The 26,913-nt window shown below is 39.5% G+C and overlaps 1 protein-coding gene across 46 annotated transcripts in view; it reads left to right on the top strand.

The window, feature by feature from the left end:
* Window positions 1–26,913, top strand: part of ADGRL2 (adhesion G protein-coupled receptor L2) — a 695,256-nt gene that overhangs the window by 590,040 nt on the left and 78,303 nt on the right. For all 46 annotated transcript variants that reach the window (XM_070078167.1, XM_070078187.1, XM_070078190.1 and 43 more), the window contains one exon: window positions 16,246–16,459. In XM_070078167.1, coding sequence (XP_069934268.1) covers window positions 16,246–16,459 — 214 coding nt within the window. The remainder of the gene's footprint in view (window positions 1–16,245; window positions 16,460–26,913) is intronic.

Raw genomic sequence — 26,913 nt, 5'->3', positions numbered from 1 at the left:
ATGGATTTTTATATTTATTATTGTTAGTACCAACACTGAGTTAATTCAATATCAAGCTGCTTTTTTAAATAAAGAGACTGGGACACTGATAATCAAGGTGAATTTCCAGTGTCATTGAACTCTTTATGGGGTAAGTAGAGCAAAGATTCTAAGCCAAGTCAGCTCCTTTTCCAGAATTTTTTTAAATTATAACGTCCATTTTAGAAATTAACACTTTGATAGCATCTGTTTGCATTATGAAATTAGTATATTAGGGACTTTTAAAGGGATCATTTAAAAAATGCAGTTATTTTGGACCAGCACTGTGGTACAGTGGGTTAAACTGCCACCTCAGCATGGAAGAATCTCTCTCTCTCTCTCTGTCTCTGTCTCTCCTTTTCTCTCTTTGTAACTTTGCTTTTCAAATAAATAAATCTTTAAAAATAATGCATTTTTCCACCATATTACATTCTTACCCAGTACCAAAACCCACTACCTTTTAGGGATTTGGTAAACAGAACTTACTCTAAACATCTTGGTCTACCTTATTTAATTAGTTCTGGTAAACCACTAGAATCATGTTATACTATATTTCTGTTTCTGCTCCATATCAAAACATTTGTTGGAAAAAAACCAATTTTAGCTAAACTATTTGGAATAGTGGTCAACCAGTGTTTTCTGTCATTGGCTAAATAGTAAGCAGGCTTTGTAGGCCAGGGGGCAAAATTGAAGGTGCTATGTAGATTATTATGTATGTCATGAAAGAAACAAATATCTAAACAGTGTTATTGCCAAGACTCCAATTTCATTGCTTTCCACATAAATTTGAATTTCATAAAATCTCCACCTGTCAAGAAATATTAGGATTTTTCTTTTGAAATATTGAAAAACGCAAAAGCCATCGCTAGCCATAGATGATAGAAAAACTCAGTGATCAAGGCCGGTGCTGCGGCTTACTAGGCTAATCCTCCACGTGTTCTAGTCCCGGTAGGGGCGCCGGATTCTGTCCTGGTTGCCCCTCTTCCAGGGCAGCTCTCTGCTGTGGCCAGGGAGTGCAGTGGAGGATGGCCCAGGGGCTTGGGCCCTGCACCCTATGGGAGACCAGGAGAAGCACCTGGCTCCTGGCTTAGGATCAGCGTGGTGTGCCAGCCGCGGCGGCCATTGGAGGGTGAACCAACGGCAAAGGAAGACCTTTCTCTCTGTCTCTCTCACTGTCCACTCTGCCTGTCAAAAAAATAAAAAATAAATAAATAAATTAATTAAAAAAAAGAATAAAGAAAAACTCAGTGATCAAACTCCCATTTAGAATGTAGCGTGTGAGTAGCTAGTAGCCCAGGTTTGCATTTCACTTGTAGAACAGTAGAATACTTGCTGACTTTTGCTATTAATTATGAGTGCTACAGCAGTCTTCTGAGGAAACAAGTTCATTTTCAAAGTAACGTGCTTCAGTTTTGCCCCTTCACTTAATGGCAGAACTAGAATTCACATCCCTGTGTGTTTTCAGTGACCACGTGCTCATTTTTCTCTGATGTAGAGAGAGGTAGAGTGCATACTTCCATGAATAATACTGGTTCCTGCTCCTGTGTTGTCCTTAAGCCACCATGCTGCACGGATTGTGGAAATGTAATTTTCTCAATCACACCTGCTGTCCTTATACATCAGATTCACTTCAGCTCACTCATTTTCTGATAAGCTTTTGCTTGTTGTTGTGACTCTTATCAAGTCTTTCTTCTGTTGTTTTCCCCCTTGAATAGTAAAGGGAACTTTTTAATCTGATAGCATTCAGCTTCATGAGGATGAAATTAAAAGTATTTGAGGTTGTAAAAGGAGTAAACATTTAAAGTAGCAGGGAAGGGGCATTAGAGGAGTACACCAAGGCATAGAAGCATTGTCTCCAGCCTGTGAGTCTTTTTTTCTGCAACTCCTTGTAATTTGTGAAACCTCTGGATCCAGAAGTTGGAACTGCTCAGTTGCCTCTGCACTGTTGGAACCTGTAGGGAGCTAGTATGAAAGACTACAATTGGGCTGTGGTGTGTGGGGAAGGCCTATACCATCACATCTGCTACCATGCTGTTTCTTAGTTCCCTTGATGTTCGGCTTGGCAGTTAAATACAAAAAAGGATATTATTTTAATTTGCAGAAAAGGAGTATCATTTCTTTTCTACAGTAAAATTCATAACGTTACAATGTCAGATTAAACTTAGCTCCCTCCCTTCCTCCTACCTACCCTGAGTGTTGTGATGACACAGATTTGAATATAATTTGAGTGTGTTCTCTAAAATCTCATCATTTCATTAAAAATTGATCAAACCCCAGTGGCAAAATGCAAAGATAACATTGAAACTAACCCTGAAATCAAAGACATTATTGTCATTTAAGGAATGATTTTTGTGGCCTTAATTCCACCTTGGGAATGGGTTTTCCTTTTAATTCACAGTATCACAGTTGGGAGAGTACTTCTGTCTGAGTTATCTCTTGGCTTCAGGGAGGCCTCTTCCATGGTGTGTGCTTTTTGTAGTTTATGGAAGGAAGTGGTGAATTGCCTCCTGTTTGAATATTAGTTTCTTTGGCTTGTTCCAAAGTAGTCTAATAGATGACATAGAATGTTTTAAGGACACAAATACATACTGAATGAATAAATCAACAATAGATACTGTTTTCCATTTCGAGTGTGTTTGATTATACATTTGCATCTATGACATTTTGAGGTGAAATTCACAAGGTGGACTCTACTGCATTTGGTTTCACTTATGGGATTTTGCAGCTTTTAATAAGTCCAGGGGAATTCACTGTACAAATGAATAGTATAGTAGTCGCAATGCTCACTGGAGTATTTTTTTTTTCATTTAAAAATGTAGATATTTATTTATTTGTTATTTGAAAGAAAGGCGGAGTGGGGGGGGCAGGTGACAGATCTTCTACCCACTGGTTCACTCCCCAAATTTCCCATAACTGTCAGGGCTGAGCCAGTTGGAAGCCAGGAGTCAAGAACGCATTCTGTTTTTCCCAGGTGGTAGCAGGTAAACAACTATCTGAGCCCTTCCCAGGGTGTGCAGGAAACTGCATGGAAGCAGAGGCAGGTACTCAGTATAGGTGGAGCGTGTCCAAGTGGCATCTGAACCTCTGTGTGCAGTGCATCACCCGCCCTCACAGGAGTGTTCCTGTTTTATTTATTTTTTATATATTGTATTACCCACTTAGTTGATCTCACAAGCTCCCTACTTCTTTTAAAAATTTATCTTTACATCTGTTTATGAGATTAAAAATAATCTTCAGTTTTACCTGTTAGTAGAGACAGTTTATATTTGAAAATATTTATGTATGTAGCGTAACTTAGAATCAGATTTTAGTGGGCCAACATTGTGGCATAGTAGGTAAAGCCTCTGTCTTCAATGCCAGCGTTCCATATGGTTGCCAGTTCGAGTCCTGGCTGCTCCACTTCCCATCCAGCTCCCTCTCAGTTAGCCTGGGAAAATCAGCAGAAGATGGCCCCTACCACCCACTTGGGAGACCCAGACGAAACTCCTGGCTCCTGACTCAGCTCGGACATGGTTATTGTGGCCTCTTGGGGAGTGAAACAGTGGGTAAAGATGGAGCTCTCTCTCCTGCTCTAACTCAGGCTTTCAAATAAGTAAATAAATCTTTAAACAAAAAAGTAAAAATCAGATTTTAGGCATTGTTTGGGGGAAAATTTGAAATTGTCAGCTTTGAGTCTTGTAATTATTATTATTTTTTTTTTTTTTTTGAGATGGGAAACTACTTATTACCTTCCAGTGCAACCCTCCAGACCTGTGGAAAATGCTTTCTAACTCCTAGCAGAAAAACTGTCATCTTCAATAATTATAATGGGTCCAATTAAAAAAAAAAGCACTGTCGCTCCCCGTCTTGGTGGAGGAACGACACTAAACCCTGGCTAGGCTTCATATCCGAGTCACGGCACCACTATGTCGCTCCCCCTCTTCGTGGAGGAACGACACAGGACCCTGCGCTGTTCTTTCGTCTGCTCGGCCCTCCCCGGGTTTGCTGCTGGTTCTTCCCGGGTTGGCTACTATCCCTTCCACCTCCGTGGAAGGGCAGTTCCCCCTGGCCACATTCCCCACTTCCGCAGGGGAGCGGCACACCGCCGGCCGGCTCTCTCGGGGGCTGCACAGGTGTTCCCTTAGATGTTCCCCTTAGATGTTCCTGGTGCATGCCGTCTCTCTCCTCCTTTATAGTCCTCCTCCGCCAATCCTAACTCGGCTGCCCACACGCCGAGCACGCTGCTCTCCTCCAATCAGGAGCAGGTCCTGCTGTTTATTGGTTGAACTGGAGGCAGCTGGGTAGAAGCTGTTTTCTTCTCTCCCAGCGGCCATATTGTGGGAGAGCAGATGCATAGAATAAGTCTTAATTCCAGTAACTTAGTCCAGTCCGGATTGCTCCCCACAAAGCACTAACTCAGAGAGTTCCTTGAGGTTTTTGGGGAAACAGTGCCTTTTTAAAAAATGCACGTAGGAAGAAAGACTTGAAATCACTCTCTCTGTAGTGGGAAAAGGTTAAATGGATGGCACTTTATAAATGATCAAATTGTTAGTCTGTATAATAGTTCATGAAAAGTTAGGAGATGGGTTTCAGGCTGTACCCTTTCTTTCCTGAAGTGATGAATAAGTACCTCCTGGATTATATATGGGGTTGTAAGCCTTTCCCTTCTGGGGCACTTGGTTGAGTCAGCAGTGGTTGAATGTGATTACATTTTGGATTCTTGTTTGGGATTGAGAGAAATGAGTGGGTGGTTTCAGTGCAGTTTCAATGTTGTTAATGCAAATAAGTTCTGGAGTTGATATTAATTGGCCCCCTTATAGATACCTTTAATGAGGAAGCTGGTTGTTAGAGAGGTATCCCCTTCACGCCTATAGAGTTTATTGTTGCCTAATAAAAGTTCATTGATATGGAAATCTCATACACAATATTGTCCCTCTTGTGATTTAATTTAAATGTACCTTTTTAAAAAAGGAAATTTTGATTAATGGGTGTTTTTTTTAAAACCATTAAAATTTTGTTGTTATGTTTAAATACAGCAAGGTATTAACAAAAAGACTTAGAACCTGAATTCTGACTCTCTTTGATCTGAGAGGCCTGCCTGGGAAATCATTTAAAGGAAGTCTCTACCCTAATTAGTTTTTTCATCACCCTGTAATACAGTGACAGGAAAGGAATGGAATCCTTTTGCCATGGTGTCTTCGCGTGAGTCACTGCAAAGGGGAACAGATCTCGCATTTCTGCATTTTTGCTGCCTATTTAGTTGCTTTTAAGAACAAATACTTTGAGGTGGTGTGTGTGTGTGTTTGGGGGGAGGGTGTTTAAAAGAATTTCTATTAACAAAAGAGTGGCAAAAGAAATCATAAAATAGAATAGTGAAATAAATAATCAGCATAGAGATGGAAGGAAATTGTTACACCTGAAGAGATGGTGAAATTGTTGTTTGTTCTGTAATTACTCCCTGGCATCTGTGTTGATCGCTAATATACAGAATCATTTAAGAACTTTAATTTGTGAATTTCTCAAATACTAGAGAAATTACTTTTTTTTTTAAATAAAGATTTATTTATTTATTTATTTGAGAGAGAGCGATACAGAGAGAGAACAGGGGAGAAAGAGAGAGCGATCTTCCAACTGCACAATCATTCCTCAAATGGCCACAACGGCTGGGCTGGGCCAGGCTGAAGCTAGGAGCCAGGAGCTTCTTCCCTGTCTCCCATGTGGGTGTAGGGACCCAAGAACTTGGGCCATCTTCTGCTGCTTTCCCTGGTGTGTTAGCAGGGACCTGGCTGGGAAGTGGAGCAGCAGGGACATGAACCAGTGCCCATATGGAATGCAGCACGGCACTGCAGGAGGAGGCTTACCTTCTGTGCCGTAGCACTGGCCCCAAGAAGGTACTTTCCTAATAGAAACTTTTTGATGTTAAACTGGTTTTAGTTAGTAAAAAAAAAAATTTGTAAGGAATATTTCCTGTTGCTTTTGTGGGATGATATACCAGGGAGAAATAGAGGGCAAAGTAGTAGGCTGGTCTTTGTAATGCTGTTAGGTAGCTAAGTCCACTGTTCTGGGGGTGATTTTCAGCTCTCTCGGGTAATGGTTAGTCCTGAAAGGACTTTCATAGTTAAATCCCGCTGATTAGAGGCCTGTGGTTCTTACGTCATTTATCTGTTGAAATCTGGATTGTTTTTCAATACAGCATTTTCTAATAATGTGCATAGCTTAAATATAAAGCTAGAAACTTTAAAAAAACAAATATGTCTATATATATGTGAATAAATGAAAGGTTTTTTCCTTCAAAAACCAATTTTTATGTTTTGGAGAATGTTTGGCATCTTTTGGTACACAAGAATTAAAGTATAAAATAAACACAAAATAGGAGCAGGCATTTGGCACAGTGGTTTAGATGGCACTGGCATCCTGTATCAGAATGCCTGGGTTTGAGTCCTGAGCGAATTCCAGCTTCCTGCTAATGCACACCCTGTGGGGCAGCAGGTGGTGCCTGAAGTACCTCTGCAGCCCACCTTGGATACTCAGATTGAGTTCCTGGCTCCTGACTTGTGCCTGGCCCAGCTCAGCCCCAGGCTGATGTTGGCATTTGGGGAGTGAACCAGTGGATGGAGGATCTCTGTCTCTGTATCTTTCAAATACAAATAGTTTTTAAAAATTTACTTACTTTCATCTGTGTGAAAGGCAGAGCAGTCGTGAGAGAGAGGGAGAAAGAACTTCACTCCCCAAATGCTAGTAGCAAGTGGACTGAGTCAGGCTGAAGCCAGGAACTTGCAAATCAATCTAGGTCCCCCCTGTGGGTGTCAGTGGCCCAGGTACTTGAGCCATCACCTGGGGTGCATTAGCAGGAAGCTGGATTGGAAGGGGAGGTGCCAGGATTCCAGCTGGCACTCTGATACAGAATATGGGCTTGCTAGGCTTAGCCCATTGTGCTGCAAAAACCCACCCCTCAAATAAAAATACATTTTTAAAAATGTTTAAAAATAATATAAAGAAAAATTGAATGCAACTATGTTTTAATCATTGTTGGAAATCAAGGATACAAAAATTAAGGGCTGGCGTTGTGACACAGTGGATTAAGCCACAGCCTGTGTGCTGGTATCCTATGTGGGCGCCAGTTCGAGTTCCAACTACTCCACTTCGGATCCAGAATGCACCTGGGAAAGCAGCAGAAGTTGGCCCACATGTTGGGTCTCTGCACCCAGATGAGAGATCCAGATGGAGTTCCAGGCTCCCGGCTTCAGCCTGGCCCAGCCCTGGCCATTGTGGCTGTTTAGAGAGTGAACTAGCAGATGGAAGATCCTTCTCTCTGTTTCTTCCTCTTTCTGTAACTCTGGCCTTCAAATAAGGAAATAAGTTTTTAATTTAAGAAGAAAGGATTCAAAGATTTATAGTATTCACATTCTATTGAAAAGCTCAGCTCAATAGGGGAGGAGTGTAAGGTTCTTAATATTTATTTGTCTGCTCTGAGGGAGGAGCTGATAATTGTTCATTCATTCATTCATTCATATGCATCCATTTATTTAAGGTATGTTTATTTTGTTTCCTTTACAAAGAGTATTGTAGACTGTCCCTTTACCAGGTTTTGGCATTGTGGTGGTGAACCAGATAGATAGGATACAGTGCAGAAGGACCATTATTGTTTTCATTCACGTTGTATCCTAGTTTTCTGAAAGAGTGTTAGACTTGTAGCAGGTGCTCAGTAAATGTTATTAAGAAGAAACAGAACAGATGACCAAACCTACGATCAGATCCTTTCCCCTGGTTGGGAAAACTTTGAACCAGCTTTTGAAGGCTTATTGTAGCCTAAGAGAAAAACAAGTAAACTATCCTGTGTGGCAAGAAAAATTACAGGCAGGCACCAAGTACTTGGGGAATATTGAAGCCCAATATGAAATTCACTACATGATTTTTGGAAAGCAGGTCAGAATTAAAGTAATATGCAATATGGCAATCTGCCCAGACTATTACAAGCATCTCCTTATGTGTCTATTACTTTTTTTTTTTTTTAAGATTTATTTCATTTATTTGAAAAACAGTTACAGTGAGAGGGAGAGACAGAGAGACGTCTTCCATCTATTGGTTCACTCTCCAGATGGCCACAACAGCCAGAGCTAGGCCAATCTGAAGCTGAGAGCCAGAAGCTTCTTCCAGGTCTACCACGTGGGTACAGGGGCCCAAGAGCTTGGGCCATCTTCTACTGCTTTCCCAGGCCATAGCGGAGAGCTGGAGCAGAAGAGGAGCAGCTGGGACTTGAACCGGCGCCCATGTGGGATGCAGGAGCTTCAGGCCAGGGCTTTAACCTGCTGTGCCACAGCGCCGGCCCTGTGTGTCTATTACTTCTAGTAGACGGAATTGTCAGGAAGTTTGAAGTTCACTATTTTACTGATAGTATTTTAAAACAAATTGCTGTTTAAATGGCACTCATGGATTATTACTGTGTAGTGGATAATTTAGAAGTTTTTAAGCAGGAGAGATTAATTTCTTTCTAATAAAGACTATGATCTCTAATGTTTTGAAGTGCTCCTAATGCATATGTTCTCCTTAAAATATTGAAACATTTTTCAGAAGTAGTAATATTTGAACCTAACAGGTGATAGCATTCTAAAAAAAGATTTTTACTTTAAAACAGTCAGTGTCCAGAATTTTGTGACTGTTAGCAGATCTCAGAGTTGGAATTTTTTTGCTCTGGTTGCTTATGTAATTGGATTTATGTATTAATTTGCATTATACATTGATTTGTTAGGAATTTTTATTTATTTCTTAATGTAAACATAGCATTTTGTATTTGTCAATTTTGCTTTTTAATAAAGTTATAAAATTTCAAACTTAATATTCTCCTTAGCAAAAAAGTTTTTGAAAAGCTTCCTGATGAAAAATTTCCAATTTGGTTGTTTGAACAAAATAAACACCAGCTTCTACACCAAATGACTCATGAAGCTAAGGAATTCTACTCTTTTATATTGAATATTTTGTAGTTACATGATCTTAAATTTTGTGAACACTTTGTTTTGAATGATTTTTTATTTCTGTGAGGTTTTCTTTGGTGTTTCATTTTTTTTTTTTTTTAAACAAAAAGGTTTATTTGAGAGGCAGAGGAGCAGAGAAAGAGGGAAGAGGGGAGGGAACTCTGATTTGCTCATTCACTTCCCCAAATGGCCACGATGTCCCAGAGTCCACCCAGGTCTCCGACATGGGTGGCAGGAGCAAGTACTTGGGCCATCTTCTACTGCTTCCCAGGCACATACTCAGGGAGCTGGATTGGTTCGAATCCCATGTTCCCGTAGGCAGCAGCCTGACCCTCTGTACCAGGAGGCAGGTTCCAACTGGTAAAAATTCTTTAATCTACGTATATCATAGGTTAGGCTCCTCAGATAGCACTGAGAAGTCAAAAATTGTGTTAATACACAAACAAGTAGGTTTTTAGGGTTTGATTGCTAAGCTTGATTGATAACAGTTTTTTTTTTTTAAAGATTTGTTTATTTATTTAAGAGGTAGAACTACAGACACTGAGAGGGAGAGACAGAGAGAAAGGTCTTCCATCTGCTGATTCACTCCCCAAATGGCTGCATCAGCCAGAGCTGGGCCGAACTGAAGCCAGGAACCTCCTCCAGGTCCACGAACTGGGGCCATCCTCCATTGCTTTCCCAGGCCACAGCAGAGAGCTGGATCAAAAGCGGACCTATACTACCTTTCAGTATAAAAAGTGTTATTATATGTTTTTTTAATGTTTGAAACTGTTCAGTTGACTGTGTGAATATACAGAGATAAGTGACAAAGTTGAACTATTAGTGCATTAATTTACCTTTAGGTGTATTTTTAATACCTTCATCATCTAAATTAAGATGAACTGGAAATAAGTTTTCTAGAGGCTTGTAAGTTTCATTTCAGCCTGGTTGAAAACATGCCCTTCCCCTCCCACTTTATTCGGTGTTTTTCTCATTTCCAGTTTTGGAAGACATCTCATTAACACAGAAACAGGAATAATTCGGAGATTTCATATGCAGCAGTGGTAATTGAGTGTGGCCTGAGTTAATGTATCCATCCAGCTTGGAGTCACATCTTCAGTCCCGTAGAGGGTCCTGATAATCAAAAGGCATGGTGCTTCCCAGGACCCTCAGACAGCGTGAGCCTAAGCGTCCATGACACGGTTTAGTTCAAAGACATTAAGAAGAACAGTAGCAGAAAAGTTGAAGTTTTAATATTATAGCTTAATGAGAACATTTTCATAAGAATGCATGATTTCACAGACAGGTATGAAGAACAAACTAGAGACAATCTTAGAAAGCAAATGTTCCTAATCAAGTGTGAAAGTCCATCACAACAGATTCTGCTGTTACTTCCCAGAGCAGCACATTCCTTGTGGAAATGCTCATAAACAATGCAGAATCCGATGATGAAATTCCAATTCTGGTCTTACAAATTCTCTTCTGGTAGCAGTGCATCTGTTTATTAGGAGTTAGCCCCTGAATGTGAATGATTGCAGTCCTAAGTCGCTGCACCTGTTGCCCGGAGGTATTTATTCCAATCACTAGCCTAGAGCACCGAGAGTTATTGCTTGACATTTTATAGCTTGGGGGAAAAAAAACTGTCTTTTCAGAATCATTTGTTCAGAGAGGAGAAATGGAGCAAAACAGTTCATTTTACTCTAAGCACCGCTATTTGGCAGTATTCACATTTGCACAGCACAAAGCTGCAATATTGATTTTTTGCTCACAGGGCCTCCTACTAGTTCTCTCTTCGATTGTCAGGGTTGCAAGATGGATTGGATTACACTTTGCTTGTTGGGATGTATTTTTTTCCTTTGTTGAAATAGAAATAGATTGAAAATACAGCTTAAAATAAATGTCATAGTGTGGTTAGAAGGCTTTAAGTTGGCAATTTCTTTATGCTGATTATGTTGACTGAGCTATTTCACTGAATACTTGACCATGAGACACTCTGTTTACCTACTGTTCCTCATCTTCCCCCAAGGCAGCACCCAGTACCTCATAGCTATGTCCTCAGTGGTCCCCAACCCTGCTGCTGACAATTGTTTGGAGAACCACTAAAGAAGCACTAAGCACATGACCACAGGAGCTGAATTGCTGGGTCTCAAACACTAATTTCCTTCTGCCTGGATATGTGACTATGGAAAAACTTCTTCTGTGTTTCAGCTTCCTGCTCTGCAAACGCTGACAATGAGTGCCTGTCTCATAAGTTTGCTTTAAGGATCTATAGGCAGTAATATTTGTCCTTGCAGGGACTTTTGATAGTGGTGGAGTGAAGGGAGTATAAACTTCTCTTCCAGTCACCTACGAAATTGGAAAAAATTGTCAGCAACAGCCATTTTGGGCATTGGAAATAAACCAAAGCTGATCAAGCAGGGAAGTATTTGTTTATGAAAATCCATTCCAGTTTCTGGTATGCACAGTGGAAGTTTAAAGCCATCTAGCTTCTGTGCCTTGTTTCTTACTCCTTAGCTATGTCATTGTGGTTGCCTCATCAGGGCAGGACTGGCCTTGAAAGCCAGTGGCTTAGCTACCAGAGTGAGTTGACCTGATGAGGAGTTGTGGCTGGGATTCCAGGCACAGTACTGGTATCAGTGAAGGCAGTAAACATTGCAGAAAACACAGAGGCCACCTGTAGCTCCACCAGCCTTAGGTCTTGGTTCCAGTTGCAGAGACTGGAGGGCTGTCTGAAATGTAACAGGTAAATCTTAGAAACGAAAGAGCCCCAGGTTCAGTGTGCATTCACACCTGTGCACAGGAGACATGAGAGGACTGGGTAGGAATACTAGTTTTACCATTAATTCATATAGTACAACACAAGGACAGAGGTCCTACATGGGGAGTAAGTGCACGGTGACTCCCGTTGTTGATTTAACAATTGACACTCTTATTTATGATATCAGTAATCACCTGAGGCTCTTGTCATGAGCTGCCAAGGCTATGGAAGCCTCTTGAGTTCACAAACTCCAAACTTACTTGGACAAGGCCATAATCAAAGTGGAAATTCTCTCCTCCCTTCAGAGAAAGGTGCCTCCTTCTTTGATGGTCTGTTCTTTCCATTGAGATCTCACTCACAGAGATCTTTCATGTAGGTCATTTTTTGCCACAGTGTCTTGGCTTTCATGCCTAAGAAACTCTCATGGGCTTTTAAGCCAGATCTGAATGCCTTAAAGGCTGATTCTGAGGCCAAAGTGCTGTAAAACATATAGTTTTCAACAGCATCAGAAAATTTACCATATATGCAAAGAAGCAGGAGAGTTGACCCATACTCAGGAGAAAAAGAATTCAATAGAAACTGCCTCTGATGTAGATCCAGATGTTAAATTTAGCAGATAAACATTTCAAAGTGGCTATTATAAATATGTTCAAAGATTAGAGTAAAATTATATTAGAAAATTAAGAGGAAATATGATGACAATGATTTAACAAATAGGTACTCTCAATAGAGAAATAAAAACTATTTTAAAAAGGCCTTAGAGAAATTCTGGGCACATCTTAGTTATTATATCAGCACATTGTAAATAAATTAACATTTTCCTATGCAAATACAGATATCCCAGCCTCTCCAGAATCCAGGGGTTCTGATTCAGTAGGTCTGGAATATAGCTTGACGATCTCACTTTTTAAAAAGCTTACCTGGTGATTCTGATACAGTCGGATTTGGGAATCATTAATGTAACCATGGCAAATGACTTTTTCAAAATATGTATTCTAAAATAGCCAATTTCTGAGAGGTAAGACTGTTTTTGTACAAAGTAGGAAGGTTCAACTAAGAAATGATAGCATCCCATATAGGCCCCAGTTCAAAGTCCCTGCTGCTTCACTTTCAATCCAGCTCCCTGCCAATGCGCCTGGGAAAGCATTTGGAAGATGGCCCAAGTTCTTGGGCCCCTGCACCCGTGTGGGAGACCCAGATGTGCCTGGCCCAGTCCTGGCTGTTGCAGCCATTTGGGAAGTGAACCAGCAGATGGGAGACATATTCTCATTCTTTCTCTCTCTCTCTCCCTCTCCCTCTTTCTGTATTTCCTCTTTTCAAATAAATAATTAAATAAATCTTTTTTTTTTAAATAAATGGTAGCCTCACCTGTGATAATTTCTTACTGTGACTCAGTGTTTATCATAAATGTGATTACAAATAAAGGAGTAGATAAATGTTTTAAAGAGATATATTTTGGATCTTTTATAAGATTTACTTATTGAAAATATTGAATTTCTAAAATTAATATTAATGGCAGTAGTTCTTTGAAGTAATATTTTGCAGGAAAGATGTTGAATTATACCCCTGAAGCTTCTGGAAAGTAATGTTAAGTACCAAAGAAGCCACAATTGTGTACATGTTTTTCTTAAAAATTTATACAAACTGTTCTTCCCCCATACCTGAGCTCTGTCTGTTTTCCTCTTCCTGAATTGTTAATTAAAATGCATGTTTTCTGGTGATTTCTATGAACTCTGCCTCATTCATCACATGTAATTTTGAGAAATATCTTGACAGTGTCTCCCATCTATGATTTTGTGCCATAATAAATCTGTGTTAACAATGTCAGTTTGTATTTTAAAGAAATACAGCAAGTAATTTATAAATTATCAAGTACTTGAAACTTTTAGAATAGCATTTATACCTGATTAAAAAGAGTTTATCTCTTTAGACTCATAGATTGGGGTAATTTTACAGGATTTTGGAATGGCTTAATTCTTCAGAGAAGGAAATTAAACCAGTAGAAGATGGCCCAAGTCCTTGGGCCCCTGCACCCATATGGGAGACCAGGAAGATGCACCTGGCTCCTGGCTTTGGGCCGTTGCGGCCATTTGGGGAGTGAACCAACGGAAGGAAGATCTTTCTCTCTGTCTCTCTTACTCACACTGTAACTCTACCTCTCAAATAAATGAATAAAATCTTAAAAAAAAAAATTAAAGGATTCAGTCTGGGGATGGCATTGTGGCATAGTAGGTGAAGCCATTGCCTACAGCATCAGCATCCCACATCAGAGTCTGGTTCAAGTCTGCTCTGCTTCCATTTCAGCTCCCTGTTAATGCGCCAGGGAAAGAAGAGGAAGATTACCTGAGAACTTGGGCTCTTGTCACCCATTTGGAGGACTGCGATGCAGTTCCTGGCTTCTGGCTTTTGGCTGGGCTAGCGCTAGCTGGTTTTGGCTATTTAGGGAAAGAACCAGCGGTTGGAATCTATTTCTGTCTCTTTCTTTGTCCTCTGCCCTTCACATAAATAAAATCTTCTGTTTTCAATTTTAAAAAGGGCTCAGTTTAAAATCAGCTCTACTTTATTATCAGTTTTATGTCTGTGATAAAGTGGTAAGAATGGTGAATCATGGCTCTAAACCAGTCTTTTAATATAGCATGTTCTAATATTGCTAGCATATTCCAATAATATTATTTATGGTTTTATTATGGAATTACACAGATCACCATCCTATTTCACATAGGTTACACTGCAAAGTTTTATTTCATGTTATTTGTTTGATTTTCTACAGAACTGTTTTCAAAAAATAATTGTCAACCTACCTAAGCCCTAAAAAAGTATTTTAAATTGTAACTAACATAAAAACACTAGTTTAAGCAAGATTATTTGTATAGACAGTATAATTCAGGATCAGGGAAGGGGCAGAAGCGAAAAATACCTAATTTATGTATGAACCTGGGGAAGAAGCCTCCTTTGGAAGCCCGGCTTGTTTGCCATTTGTTAGGCATTTGCCCAGCGCTGTTTCTGTCTCCTTTCCTGGTACACTTTTCAGTGCTTTCATAACTCTGTGAACCGTCTTAGTGAAAACTTACCAAAGTTGCAGTTGGCCATTGCCTCCTGAAGATCTCTGTGTTTCAAATCTTGTATTTTTTTTTTCCCCTCTACAGTCCAGTTATACCTTTAGTTTTTTCCGTAGAGAGTTCAGCCAGGTTTGGAAATTGCTGATTTTCTAATGCATACCAGTAAGTGTGAATCAGTAGCATTTTTACGCTGATGACTTTCTGTTTCATTGAATTAGTGAAACGCATGATGCCTTCAAGATGCAGAGACACTCTTTGGGCTGGGATTGACCTGGACACAATCCACCTGGACAGCTTAGATGTTGATAGTTTGAAATAGTTCGTTTTATTTCTGTCAGTTTTTTTCTATAAAAAAGGATATGTGACATAATTCGTATGATGCAGAATAATAAAAAGGATAGCAATAAGAAAAAAATACTGAAAGTGTCAGTATACTGTCTTTTATAATAGGAATGCTAGAGAGGTGACGGGTTATGACAGGATAGAGCACTAAGTAACTGAGTCAGGGTCGAAGTTTTTGATTCGGTAGCTAACCCAACATTAGCACAGTGGCACAGCAGGGATCTCCCTCTCGAACATTTTTCTCTGCTATTCTTGGCTTTCCCTGCTTTCACTCTTTGTTATTACTTTGTGAGACCCCTACTTGGAAATTGTGATTAAAACATAAAAGTCTAGTCCTTTATTCCATTGGGGAATCTTTTTAGTAGCACCCATGAACAGTTGTTGTCTACATTCTACCCAGTGTACCACACATAAATTTATATGGCACTCAAAGAATTTTATGTACATTTCATGTTAGAGTCTTACAGGTAGAACAAGCAATGTCACAGATGTTTCATTTTGTAGGTGACAAAACTGAATCTCAGAAAGTTTACCCTTTCCTGGTTGATGTTTTGGGGTAGGTTTGGGGACAGTGCTAGCTCCTTTGAAGGTCTGTCTCTCCTGAATCCTTTCAGTGATGTTGGTTTAAGTGAAGTTTCTATAACTTGACATAAGTGATTGCGCTAGAAGGATCTTACTGCCATAGATACTTGATTAGTTTAAGGGAAAAACTACTAAGACAAAAGTATTTTAAAGCTAAGATTCTGACATATATGAAAGTAAAGGCCAGTGTACAGCAGTGCTCCTATTTCATTGCACCAAAGAAAATTATTCCTTATTTAGCTGCTAGAGTCTATATTGGTAAAATTTGTCACTAAGCCAATGATTATATTTGTTATTTTTCCTTGTATTTACTCAAAAAGAGCCATTTAGTTTCTAATTATACTAAAGAAAATGCTTTGTTTCTTAAAATGAAGAGTCCAAATAAAGATATATGAAAGAAAACATGTATGAATAAATATCTGACAGTAAAGGACCAGAGAATTTTTTAATAAATGCATTTCTTGATGGTAGACATGAATCATATTATTTGATGCAAATGCTTTACAAAATATATTTCAAAGGTGAATTAAAGGTTTTCTTTCTTTTTTGTTTTAAGGTTTCAGCCGAGCAGCTTTACCATTTGGGCTAGTTAGACGAGAATTATCCTGCGAAGGTTATTCCATAGATCTACGATGTCCAGGCAGTGATGTCATCATGATTGAGAGTGCTAACTATGGTCGGACAGATGACAAGATTTGTGATGCTGACCCCTTTCAGATGGAGAATACAGACTGCTACCTCCCAGATGCCTTCAAAATTATGACTCAAAGGTAAATATTCATGTTAATGTTCCATATTAGCTACTAAATTCAGATTAGTAAAATGTCTGTAATTGCAAAGTGGATGAATACAACTCATATATCCATATATCAGCATATGTATTAAACCAAGTTGAATTTTTACCTACTAAAGTTGATTTCTGCTTTAAGCTAAGTTCAATAACATTTAAATATGTATATGATTTTAACATGGCATATAGCAGAATGAATTTGTAATACCTATCTTTGCTTTAAATATCATAAATAAGAACCATATTCTTGCCTTATTTTTTAAGATTTATTTTTAATTTACTTGAAAAACAGAATTACAGAGACAGAGAAGTCTTCTATCCCTTGGTTCACTCCCCAATTGGCCCAATGGCTGGAGATGGGCCAATCCAAAGCCAGGAGCTAGGAGCTTCTTCCTGATCTCCCATGTGGGTGTAGGGGCCCAATCACTTGGGCCATCTTCCATTGCTTTCCTAGGAGCATTATCAGGAAGCTGGATTAGAAGTGCAGCAGCCAGACTCAAGCTGGCACCCATATGGGATGCCATCACCACAGATGGCAGCTTTACCTGACATGCCACAGCACCAGTCCCATAATCTTGCCTTTTAGCGCTTCAGAAATTTAAAATATTTTCTGTAATTTCAAGAATGTTTAAATGTCTGAGTCTTTGGCAGTCATGGTTCCTTAACTTTTTGTAAGTTAATAAAATTTACTTTTGGAGCAGTTTCAGGTTCATCGCAAAATTGAGCAGAAAGTACAGAGGGATCTCAAATAACCCCTATCTCTGCCCATAAGTAACCTCTCTCATGGACTTCTCACACCTCAGTGGTACATTTGTTTTACTCTGAACCTACATTGACAATTATTATCATCTACAGTCCGTTGTTTGCATAACAATCCACTTTACATATTATTCGATATTGTCCATTGTGTGGGTTTTGACAAATGTGTAATGACATATAGCCACCTTTTTCATATCATACAGAATAGATTCACTGCCCTAAAAATTATCTGTGCTTCATCTGTTCTTCCCTCTCAACCACTGACACCCCACAGCCACTAAACATTTTAATGTCTCAATAGTTTTGCCTTTGTTAGCATGTCATATATATATATATATATTTGTATGTGACATAAATATATACGCAAGTATATAGCTTTTCCAACTGGCTTCTTTCACTTAGTAATACACATTTATTTATTTACTTGAGAGGTAGAGCTACAGAGAGATAGATCTTCCATCTGCTGGTTCACTCCCTAAATGGCTAGAACAGCCAGAGCTGGGCTGATCCAAAGCCAGGAGAAAGGAGCTTCTTCTGGGTGTCCCATGTAGGTGCCGAAGCCTGAGCACTTGGGCCATCCTCCATTGCTTTCCTAGGCTATAGCAGAGAGCTGGCTAGGAAGAGGAGCAGCTGGGATAGGAACCGGCACCCATATGGAATGCCAGCACTGCAGGCAGAGGATTAGCCCACTACACCTAGCGCCAGACCCAGTAATACACATTTAAGTTCCTTCCTTGTCTCCTCTTGGCTTGATAGTTGATTTCTTTTTTGCATGGGAATCGAATAATATTCCATTAACATCAGGTACCAGGTTTATTTGCACATTCATCTACTGAAGGACATCTTAGTTGCTTCCAAGTAATGGCAATGTTAAATAAAGCTGCTGTAAGCATCTGTGTGCAGATTTTTGTGTGGACATAGTTTTTCAGTTCATTAGAATAAATACCAAAAAACGTGATTTCTGGAATAGGTGGTAGGGATATGTTTAGATAAAGAAGCTGACAGACTGTTTCAGAGTAGCTGTGTCATTTTGCACTCCCAGCAGCAATGAACGCAAGTCCTATCATTCTGTACTCTTGCCAGCATTTGGTGTTGTCAGTGTTTGGATTTTATCCATTCTAATGGTGTGTTGTGGCATCTCATTAATTTAATTTGCACATTCTTAATGACATACAATGTTAAACAGCTTTTAATATACTAGTTATCATCTGTATGTCTTCTTTGGCGCAGTGTCTATCTTAGATCATTTGTTTACTCAAGTTGTTTGTTTTCTTACTGTCAGTTTTAAGAATTCTTTGTATATTTTGATTAGCAATCTTTTATCAGATATGTCTTTTGCAAATACTTTCTTCCACTTTTTGGTTTATCTTCTTAATCTTTTGATCCTTAACTTAAAATTCAAGTTACAAAATAATTTAGGTAAATATAATTCCCTATTTCCTTCATGGGGCTATAGGTAAAATCCTTTTAAAAATTAACCAACTGTATTTCCAAGCATATTTAGCTTTATTTAGCCATGATTCAGCCTGCTATGAGAGAAGTAGTTGAGAAGGGCCATCTGTGTACCACACATGCTAAGGCAAGATGGACAGTTCATTTCTGAATACTAAGTGGGAATTTCTGTTATCTTCAAACAATATATAGATAGTATAAATATAAAATATATAGATAGTATAAACATATATAAACAATATATAGATAATATAAACAATATAGGTGTATAAATATAAACAAACATATAAACAGCATAAACAAACCTATATAGATAGTATAAACATACTAAGATTCTATTCTTTATAACTCAAACCATTCTTTTCTCACATACTACCTATATATTGCTTAAAATGATCTTAAAGGTAAAGCAAGAGGAAAATTTTCTCTTTAAAATTCAGATTTTAAGCCGGCGCCGTGGCTCACTAGGCTAATCCTCCGCCTTGCGGTGCCGGCACAGCGGGTTCTAGTCCCGGTTGGGGCGCCGGGTTCTGTCCCGGTTGCCCCTCTTCCAGGCCAGCTCTCTGCTGTGGCCAGGGAGTGCAGTGGAGGATGGCCCAAGTGCTTGGGCCCTGTACCCCATGGGAGACCAGGAGAAGCACCTGGCTCCTGGCTTTGGATCAGCGCGGTGCGCCAGCCGTGGCGGCCATTGGAGGGTGAACCAACGGCAAAGGAAGACCTTTCTCTCTGTCTCTCTCTCACTGTCCACTCTGCCTGTCAAAAAAATATATATATAAAATATTCAGATTTTAGTAAAAAAATTGAGGGAGCCAGCATTGTGATGCAGCAGGTTGAAGCTGCCGCGTGCAACACTGGCATCCCACGTGGGCAGCAGTACGTGTCCCTGCAGCCCCACTTCTCAGCTAATGGCCTAGTAAAAGTGGTGAAAGGTGGCCCAAGTGTTTGGGCCCTTGCCACCCACATGGGAGACCTGAATGAAGCTCCAGCCAAGGTTGCAGCTATCTGGGGGGTGAACCAGCAGATGGGAAATCTGTCTCTCCCTTTTTCTCTGCAATCTGACTTTCCAATAAACAAATAAATCTTACAAAATAATTTTCTTGTGGGGGCCAACATTGCGGCGTAGCACGTAAAGCTGCCTCCTGCAGTGCCAGCATCCCATATTGGGGGAGGGGGTGGTTTGAGTCCTGGCTGCTCCACTTTCGGTCCAGCTCTCTGCTATGGCTTTGGGAAAGCAGTAGAAGATGGCCCAAGTGCTTGGGCCCCTGCATCCACGTGGGAGACCTAGAAGTTCCTGGCTCCTGGCTTCAGACTGGTGCAACTCCAGCCAATGCGGCCACCTGGGGAGTGAACCAGCAGATGGAGACCTCTCTCCCTCTCTTTCTGTTTCTGCCTCTGCCTCTCTCTAACTCTGTCTTTCAAATAAATAAATCAATTTTATAAAAACCTTTTTTTTTTTTTTTGCTCACAAATAGGAGAATTCAAATTCAGGACAATACAACATCAGTGTTAGTGCTATAGTTTGGATAAAGGTATCATTATACAATTGGTTTGTATCCACTTTAAAAAGATTACAGTAAGTTAGGAATGTATATGTTCATGTCTAACAGGGCACTGAACTCCTGGGTTGAAATGTAATGTCTTATCATTTCTGCTTTGTTGATAACTTAAGCAATTTTATTTCTTTGTCCACTAAGCCCTAGTTCATTAACTACAGAGTAAATAATACATAATGCTCCTCTACTTATGATAGAGTTATGTCCTGATAAATCTATTGCTTATTAAAAATATTGTACGTCAGAAATGATGTTTAGTACACCTATCTACCAAACATCACAGCTTAGTGATACTCAGTATGCTGTATCAGTTCTTCACCCTTGTGATCACATGATTGATTAGGAGCTATGGCTTGCTCTGCTGCCCAGCACCTCAGGAAGGAATCTTACCACATATTTCTAGCCTGGAAAAAAAAGAATTCAAAATGCGAAGTGCAGATTCTGCTGAGTGCGTATTACTTTTGTAGCACTGTAAAGTTGAAAAACTGGAAATCAAACCCTGGTAACCTTGGCACTGTCTGTATTGGACACAAGACCCAACTCTTGGCAGTTTTTGGAATTGTACTCCTGGCACTTTTTTAAAAAATGATTTATTTATTTATTTGAAAGGCAGAATTAGAGAAAGAGAGAGTAGGAGAGACAGAGAGAGATCTTCTGTCTGCTGGTTCACTCCACAAATGGCTGCAGTGGCCAGGGCTGGGCCAGACAAAAGCCAGGTTCCAGGAGATTCTTCTGGGTCTCCCACGTGGGTGGCAGGAGCCCATGATCTTGGGCCATCCTCTGGTGCTTTTCCCAGGCCTATATCAGAGAGCTAGATTAGAAGTGGAGCAGCTGGGATACGAACAGGCACCCGTATGGGATGACAGCACTGCAGATGGTGGCTTAACCTGCTGTGTGCGCCACAGAGGTGGCCCTTACTTCTGGCATCTTAATTAGACTTTCCCTGTATAGTTGAGTCACTGAAGTTGTGGTTAGTTATAATTGTGAGGAACTAGTAAACATAGAGTTTCCTTATCTAGCAATCCCCTTTATTTGCAATGTAGTATTCTCTGAATGGACTCACAGTGCATTATATTATTGTTTTTATATTTTGTTACTAGGAGAAGCATTTATCTTTTTATTCAAAGCCTTCCCTATCCCTCTTGCCTTTTTCTTCCCTCTGGATACAATATTCTTTTTTAAAAAATTATGTAGTCTTTAAAACATTGTTATTTATTTGAAAGAGTGACAGAGAGAGGGAGAGACCAACAGATCTTCCATCTGCTGGTTCACTCACAAAAATGACCACAATAACCAGGCTAGACCAGGCTAAAGCCAGGAGCCTGAACCTCTGTCTAGGTCTTCCACTTAGGTGGCAAGAACCCAACTACTCGATCCATCATCGTTGCCTGAAATCAGGAGTTGGAGCCAGGTGTGGAACCCAGGTACTTTGCTGTAGGAGTCCAGTATCTTAATTTTCTAGGCTATGCACTCATTCCCCCTAACTTCTATTTTAATGGAGTAAGATTGACTACCAGATTGTTAAAGCTACAGAGGAATTTGGGGCTCACCATGTTCTAACTCATTACACTTGGGGAATCAGCTGTCATCATACTGTGCTTTGCTCACACTGTTCCATGTGTAATCTCCTCTCTTTATTTTTAAAGTATTGCTGGGAGGGAGTGGCAATATGCAGCCCTTCCTTTTACTTGGTGAGCCTTTAGAAAAAGGCTGAATGATTTCACACAGGGACTAAAACCGCAAATCGCTCACACCTAAAAACTTCAATCGTTGATTAATTTCCTAGTGGCATGAAGATTTATTCCTAAATAACTTTTTATTTCAGTTCTGTTATGTAGATTTTCATTACATACTTCTGTTATTTTCAAATATACTAGTAGATAGTAATTGTGTTTAAAATATTTAAGTAAAGGAAACATTTGCTAAAATACACACACAAAACCTCTGAAGAAAGGTGACTGTTGGAACCTTGGTAGAATGTAACCAGGAAATCCATTAAAATGCAGTCACAGTTCTGTCAGTGTTCTGGCAGACTTTGTGTGTACTCTCCTTGACATGCAACCTTCTCAGCTTTTATATTGATCATTCAGGCTTCATAAAGAAGCTTTGTACCCAAGTTAGAGCAATCTGAAAGAGCTTTTAAACTCATGTAATTAATATTTGCTTCCTGATCTGTTTCTATCAGTAACAATAAACTTATCTTTCTAAGATCTTCCTGTCCCTCCCTCATTAATGATTTTCAGAGAGGAGAATTTAGCTCTGTTTGCCTTTGCCTTTTCTTTCTCTCTCTCTCTCTCTCTCTCTCTTCCTCTTTTTTTATTTTTATTTTTATTTATTTTTTTATTTTTTGACAGGCAGAGTGGACAGTGAGAGAGAGAGACAGAGAGAAAGGTCTTCCTTTGCCGTTGGTTCACCCTCCAATGGCCGCCGCAGCCTGCGCACTGCAGCCGGCGCACCGCGCTGATCCGATGGCAGGAGCCAGGAGCCAGGTGCTTTTCCTGGTCTCCCATGGGGTGCAGGGCCCAAGTCCCTGGGCCATCCTCCACTGCACTCCCTGGCCACAGCAGAGAGCTGGCCTGGAAGAGGGGCAACCGGGACAGAATCCGGCGCCCCAACCGGGACTAGAACCCAGTGTGCCGGCGCCGCTAGGCGGAGGATTAGCCCAGTGAGCCGCGGCGCTGGCCACTCTCTCTTCCTCTTTTAAAGATGTATTTTATTTATTTGAAAGTCAGTGTTACACAGAAGGGGTGAGACAGAGAGAGGTTTTCCATCCACTGGTTCACTCCCCAGATATCTACAATGGTAGGCTTTGGGCCAGGCTGAAGCCAGGAGCTTGTTCCCGGTCTCCCACATGAGTTTTCCAGGTTCGTGGTGGGAAGATGTATCGGGAATGGACCAGTGCCCATATGAGATGCCAGCGTCACAAGCTGTGGGTTTATTACACTATCCCCCAATGCCGGCCCCTCTGTTTGCCTGATGTTTCATGATAGGTGGGAGTTGATGCCTCTTATTCTTGCTTTATTGTGAATGGTTACTAGTGTGGGGTATACTTTTCCTGCTTAGTATATTGATTCGTACTCACATCAGAGGCTTTAAGCCTGCTACTTCTGAGAAACTACGTTCTTACCCTTGTGCTATTTTTCTCGAGTGCTTTTATCTATCTGTGCTGTCAGGCTTATCAACCATTTGTCCACTAGGATGAAATGTATTTGGGGAAAAATAAGTAACTCAGATGCTACTCTCTATGCAATATATTTAGGTTGTTTTCTCTTAGTTGAAGCATTTTCCATTAGTTTAGTCTTGGCTGAGTTGTGTCAAAACAGCAACTAAAATTTCAAGTGCAGTTCTTGGGCCAAGGATTTGAGAGGTTACCAGTACAGAATCCTGAACCTTAGTATGGTAATAAATAACCATTAAAGCTGTAATTGGTATATCTAATTGGACACAGACTTTGCATGTCACTTACTGATGGGCACTTAAACTAAAGTACTCATTATAGGAAGGGAAGCCTATTGGCAGTAATAAACTTGAACCATATTAAACATTCACATTTCTTGTGCTAGAAAGACTAATAAATTGCAAAATAGCTTGGGCAACAAATCATCTAAATATCCCTTACAACCCTGCTTATCCAATGTAGGAAAAGGAAATGTTACATCAAAGATTCTGCCCTACAGGGTCCTCTGTTTCTCCTTTTTAAATGAAAATTAGTCAAACAATTCTTCTGTTAGTTAATGAAGACAGAAAGTACAAATCTAGGTTGCTCATTTCCATTGGTGTGTCCCATTAATATAATGGAGTTTCACTCTTTATTCTTATATTATGGCCATTGGTCAAAAAAGGCAGTGTCATTTTCCATAAGGAAAATACATTACTGGTCTTCAGTATTACCTAAGGGTTTTTCAGTGAAATTCAGAGACTTGAATAATACCTTAAAAGTTTGCCTTTTCCTTTATTTTTGAACAGATACAAATTGGGTGAGGATAAGGGAAGTTAGTTTTTAAAGGCAAAACCATATTTTGTTTGAACTTTGGTGATTTTGCTTTGTTTTTACTTTTAGAAATTGCCTTTTCTTTTGAAACCAAAGTAGAAAGGTACAGAAATAGAATAAGAATCAATAAAAATGAATATGGACATTTCATTTGATCTATAAATTTCAATATAGTCTTAGTGATCTTTTCATAGTGCTTTTCATCACCTTAAAGACTATTTATTCCAGTTTTCTCCTTTGTAAGATGAGTATTATGGACGGGGTGACAGACATTTCAGGAGTACAGATATTGTCATTACACATGTGTTATCATTGTACCTTACAGCTTTTTTACCCACCTAGAACATTTCTTGCTCTGCACTAAAATATTGGCTTCTATTTTAACAATATAAACTTAATTGACAGAAATTGTGTTTAATTTATATCCCTGAAATGTAGTAAACAATCAAAAATGTTAACATTTAATGTGAGGCAAACTTGGGTAACTAGGTGTCTGAGCATTTTACTAATATGCATGTATTTAAATGATAGCATACCAGATCTGCTTATATCTGTTTTCATTTACCATTTGAGTACTTTGGCACCTAAGTGTGCTTTATTTTTAGTATGTATCTGCTTTCGCATGTGGTACTAATAATACAGAAATTCAGCTTACAAGCATCCTTTAACAGAAGTTACACTTTGAACAGATAAAGATGCATGTTTAGTAGAGAACAGAAATAAATTTTTATTTCAGATTTTCAGATCAAGGCTTAGTCACTGGTTTTGCTTTGGATTTGACATTTCCTGCTTTCTCCTCAAAACTGCATAAACTAGAGCTCCTGAAATGTAATTCAATAATACTGTATCTACTTAAAGAGAGAACAAATTATAAACCATAACTTGACTTACAAATAGTTATTTTTAGTATGCTGTTCAGTTTCTTATTAGTACTTTTACTATCAGGGAAGTGATACATGTATTTATTGAAGCTTCATAACAATTCTGTTGCTTGAAATATATTATTTATTATTTTAAGAAGTTCCATTACTTAATAAAAACCAAATATGGTTTTGGGTAAAATTGAGACTTTCCTGTTCAAATTATTCTTGAGTCTTATTAATGAGATTTCTGAATAAATAAAATGCCTATTTATTATTTGGTAGAGAAAACATCCTTAGGCATTGGTTTACCTTAGATTCTTATTTTGTTTTCTTTTCCACTTTGTATCTGTTTACTTGTGAAGGAGACAGAGAGCGAGTGTGTGGATGCTCCCTGTCTGATTCACCTCCAGATGCCCACAGTAGTCTAGGGGAGGGCCAAAGCTGAAGCTGAGGATCTGAAAACTCAATCCAGGTCTCCCCACATGAGTGACAGGAAGGATTTCTTGAGCCATCCAGGGTCTACATTAGCAGGAAACTGGAGTCAGGAGCCGGAGCTGGAAAATGAATCCAGGTGTTCTGATATGGGATTAGGCATCTTAACTGCTCGTCTAAACATCTGCCTCCCCTTATTTTGTTTTCTCACTATCAGTTTAGGAGCAAGATAGCAATTGTGAGTCAGAATCATTCATAATATATTTGTTGACCAAGTTCATTAAATGAAGAATGGAAGATTTGATGTTAATCTATATAATAACAGCTTAAACTGCCATTTATTATGGTCTCATTAATTTTTCATACACACTGAAATCAGAAACCTAGACTATAATAACAACACAGAAACAAAAAAATAACCACAAATATTGGTATTCTACCTTGTACATTGTGTAAAGAAAAAGTATTTTTAGTAATTATGTTTCTGATAGCATTTTGCAGATTTTAAAGACCCATCCTTTTTACTTTGCTATGTGTTTTCTCAAAATATATTATAGTTCAGTTGGGCATTTGGCTCTTGGGATGCCTGCATCCCATAGCAGAGTGACTGGGTTCAAGGCCCAGCTGTGCTCCTGATTCCAGTGTCTTGCTAATGCACACCCTGGGAGGCAGCAGGTGATGACTCAGGTACCTGTGTCTGTGCCACTCATGTGAGAGACCTGGATGGAGTTCAAGGTTCCTGGTTTCAGCCTGATCCAGCTCTGGCTGTTGTGGGCATGTGGAGAGTGTTCCAGTGGATGGCAAATCTCTGTGTGTCTGTATGTTTTCTGTCTGTCTCCCTTAGAAACAAAATTTTTACATCATGTGATATGTTACAGCAATGTAGTTAGTTTGGCTTCTGTTGTTAGTTGTCCTGTCCTACATTAGCTTTAGATCTGATACATGCCTTTGAAGTATTTTTAAGAAAAATCTGATTTTTTAAGAAGGTTTTATTTGAGAAGCAGAGTTACAGAGAGAGAGAGAGAGAGAGAGAGGTCTTCCATCCACTAGTTCACTTCCCAAATGGCCCAGCTCCAGCAGGAGCCTGGAGCTTCCTTCTTCCCGGTCTCCCATGTCAGTGCAGGGGCCCAAGCACCTGGGCCATCTTCCACTGGTTTCCCAGGCCATTAACAGGGAGCTGGATTGGAAGTGTAGCAGCCAGGACTTGAACTGATGCCCATATGAGATGCTGGCATCATAGGTGGAGGCTTAACCTACTATGCTATAGCACCAGCCCCCAAAAATATGATTTTAATATTTGTTTATATCATATAAATTAAGTGTATTTTATAACTAATACCAGTTGCTATTTTGCTAGTGTTTCTTAACATGTCATATTTGATCA

The sequence above is a fragment of the Oryctolagus cuniculus genome, chromosome 7 (genome assembly GCF_964237555.1).
Source record: "Oryctolagus cuniculus chromosome 7, mOryCun1.1, whole genome shotgun sequence".
Lineage (NCBI taxonomy): Eukaryota > Metazoa > Chordata > Mammalia > Lagomorpha > Leporidae > Oryctolagus > Oryctolagus cuniculus.
Note: the sequence above shows the minus strand (reverse complement) of the source record. Positions and strands in the feature narration are given on the sequence as shown.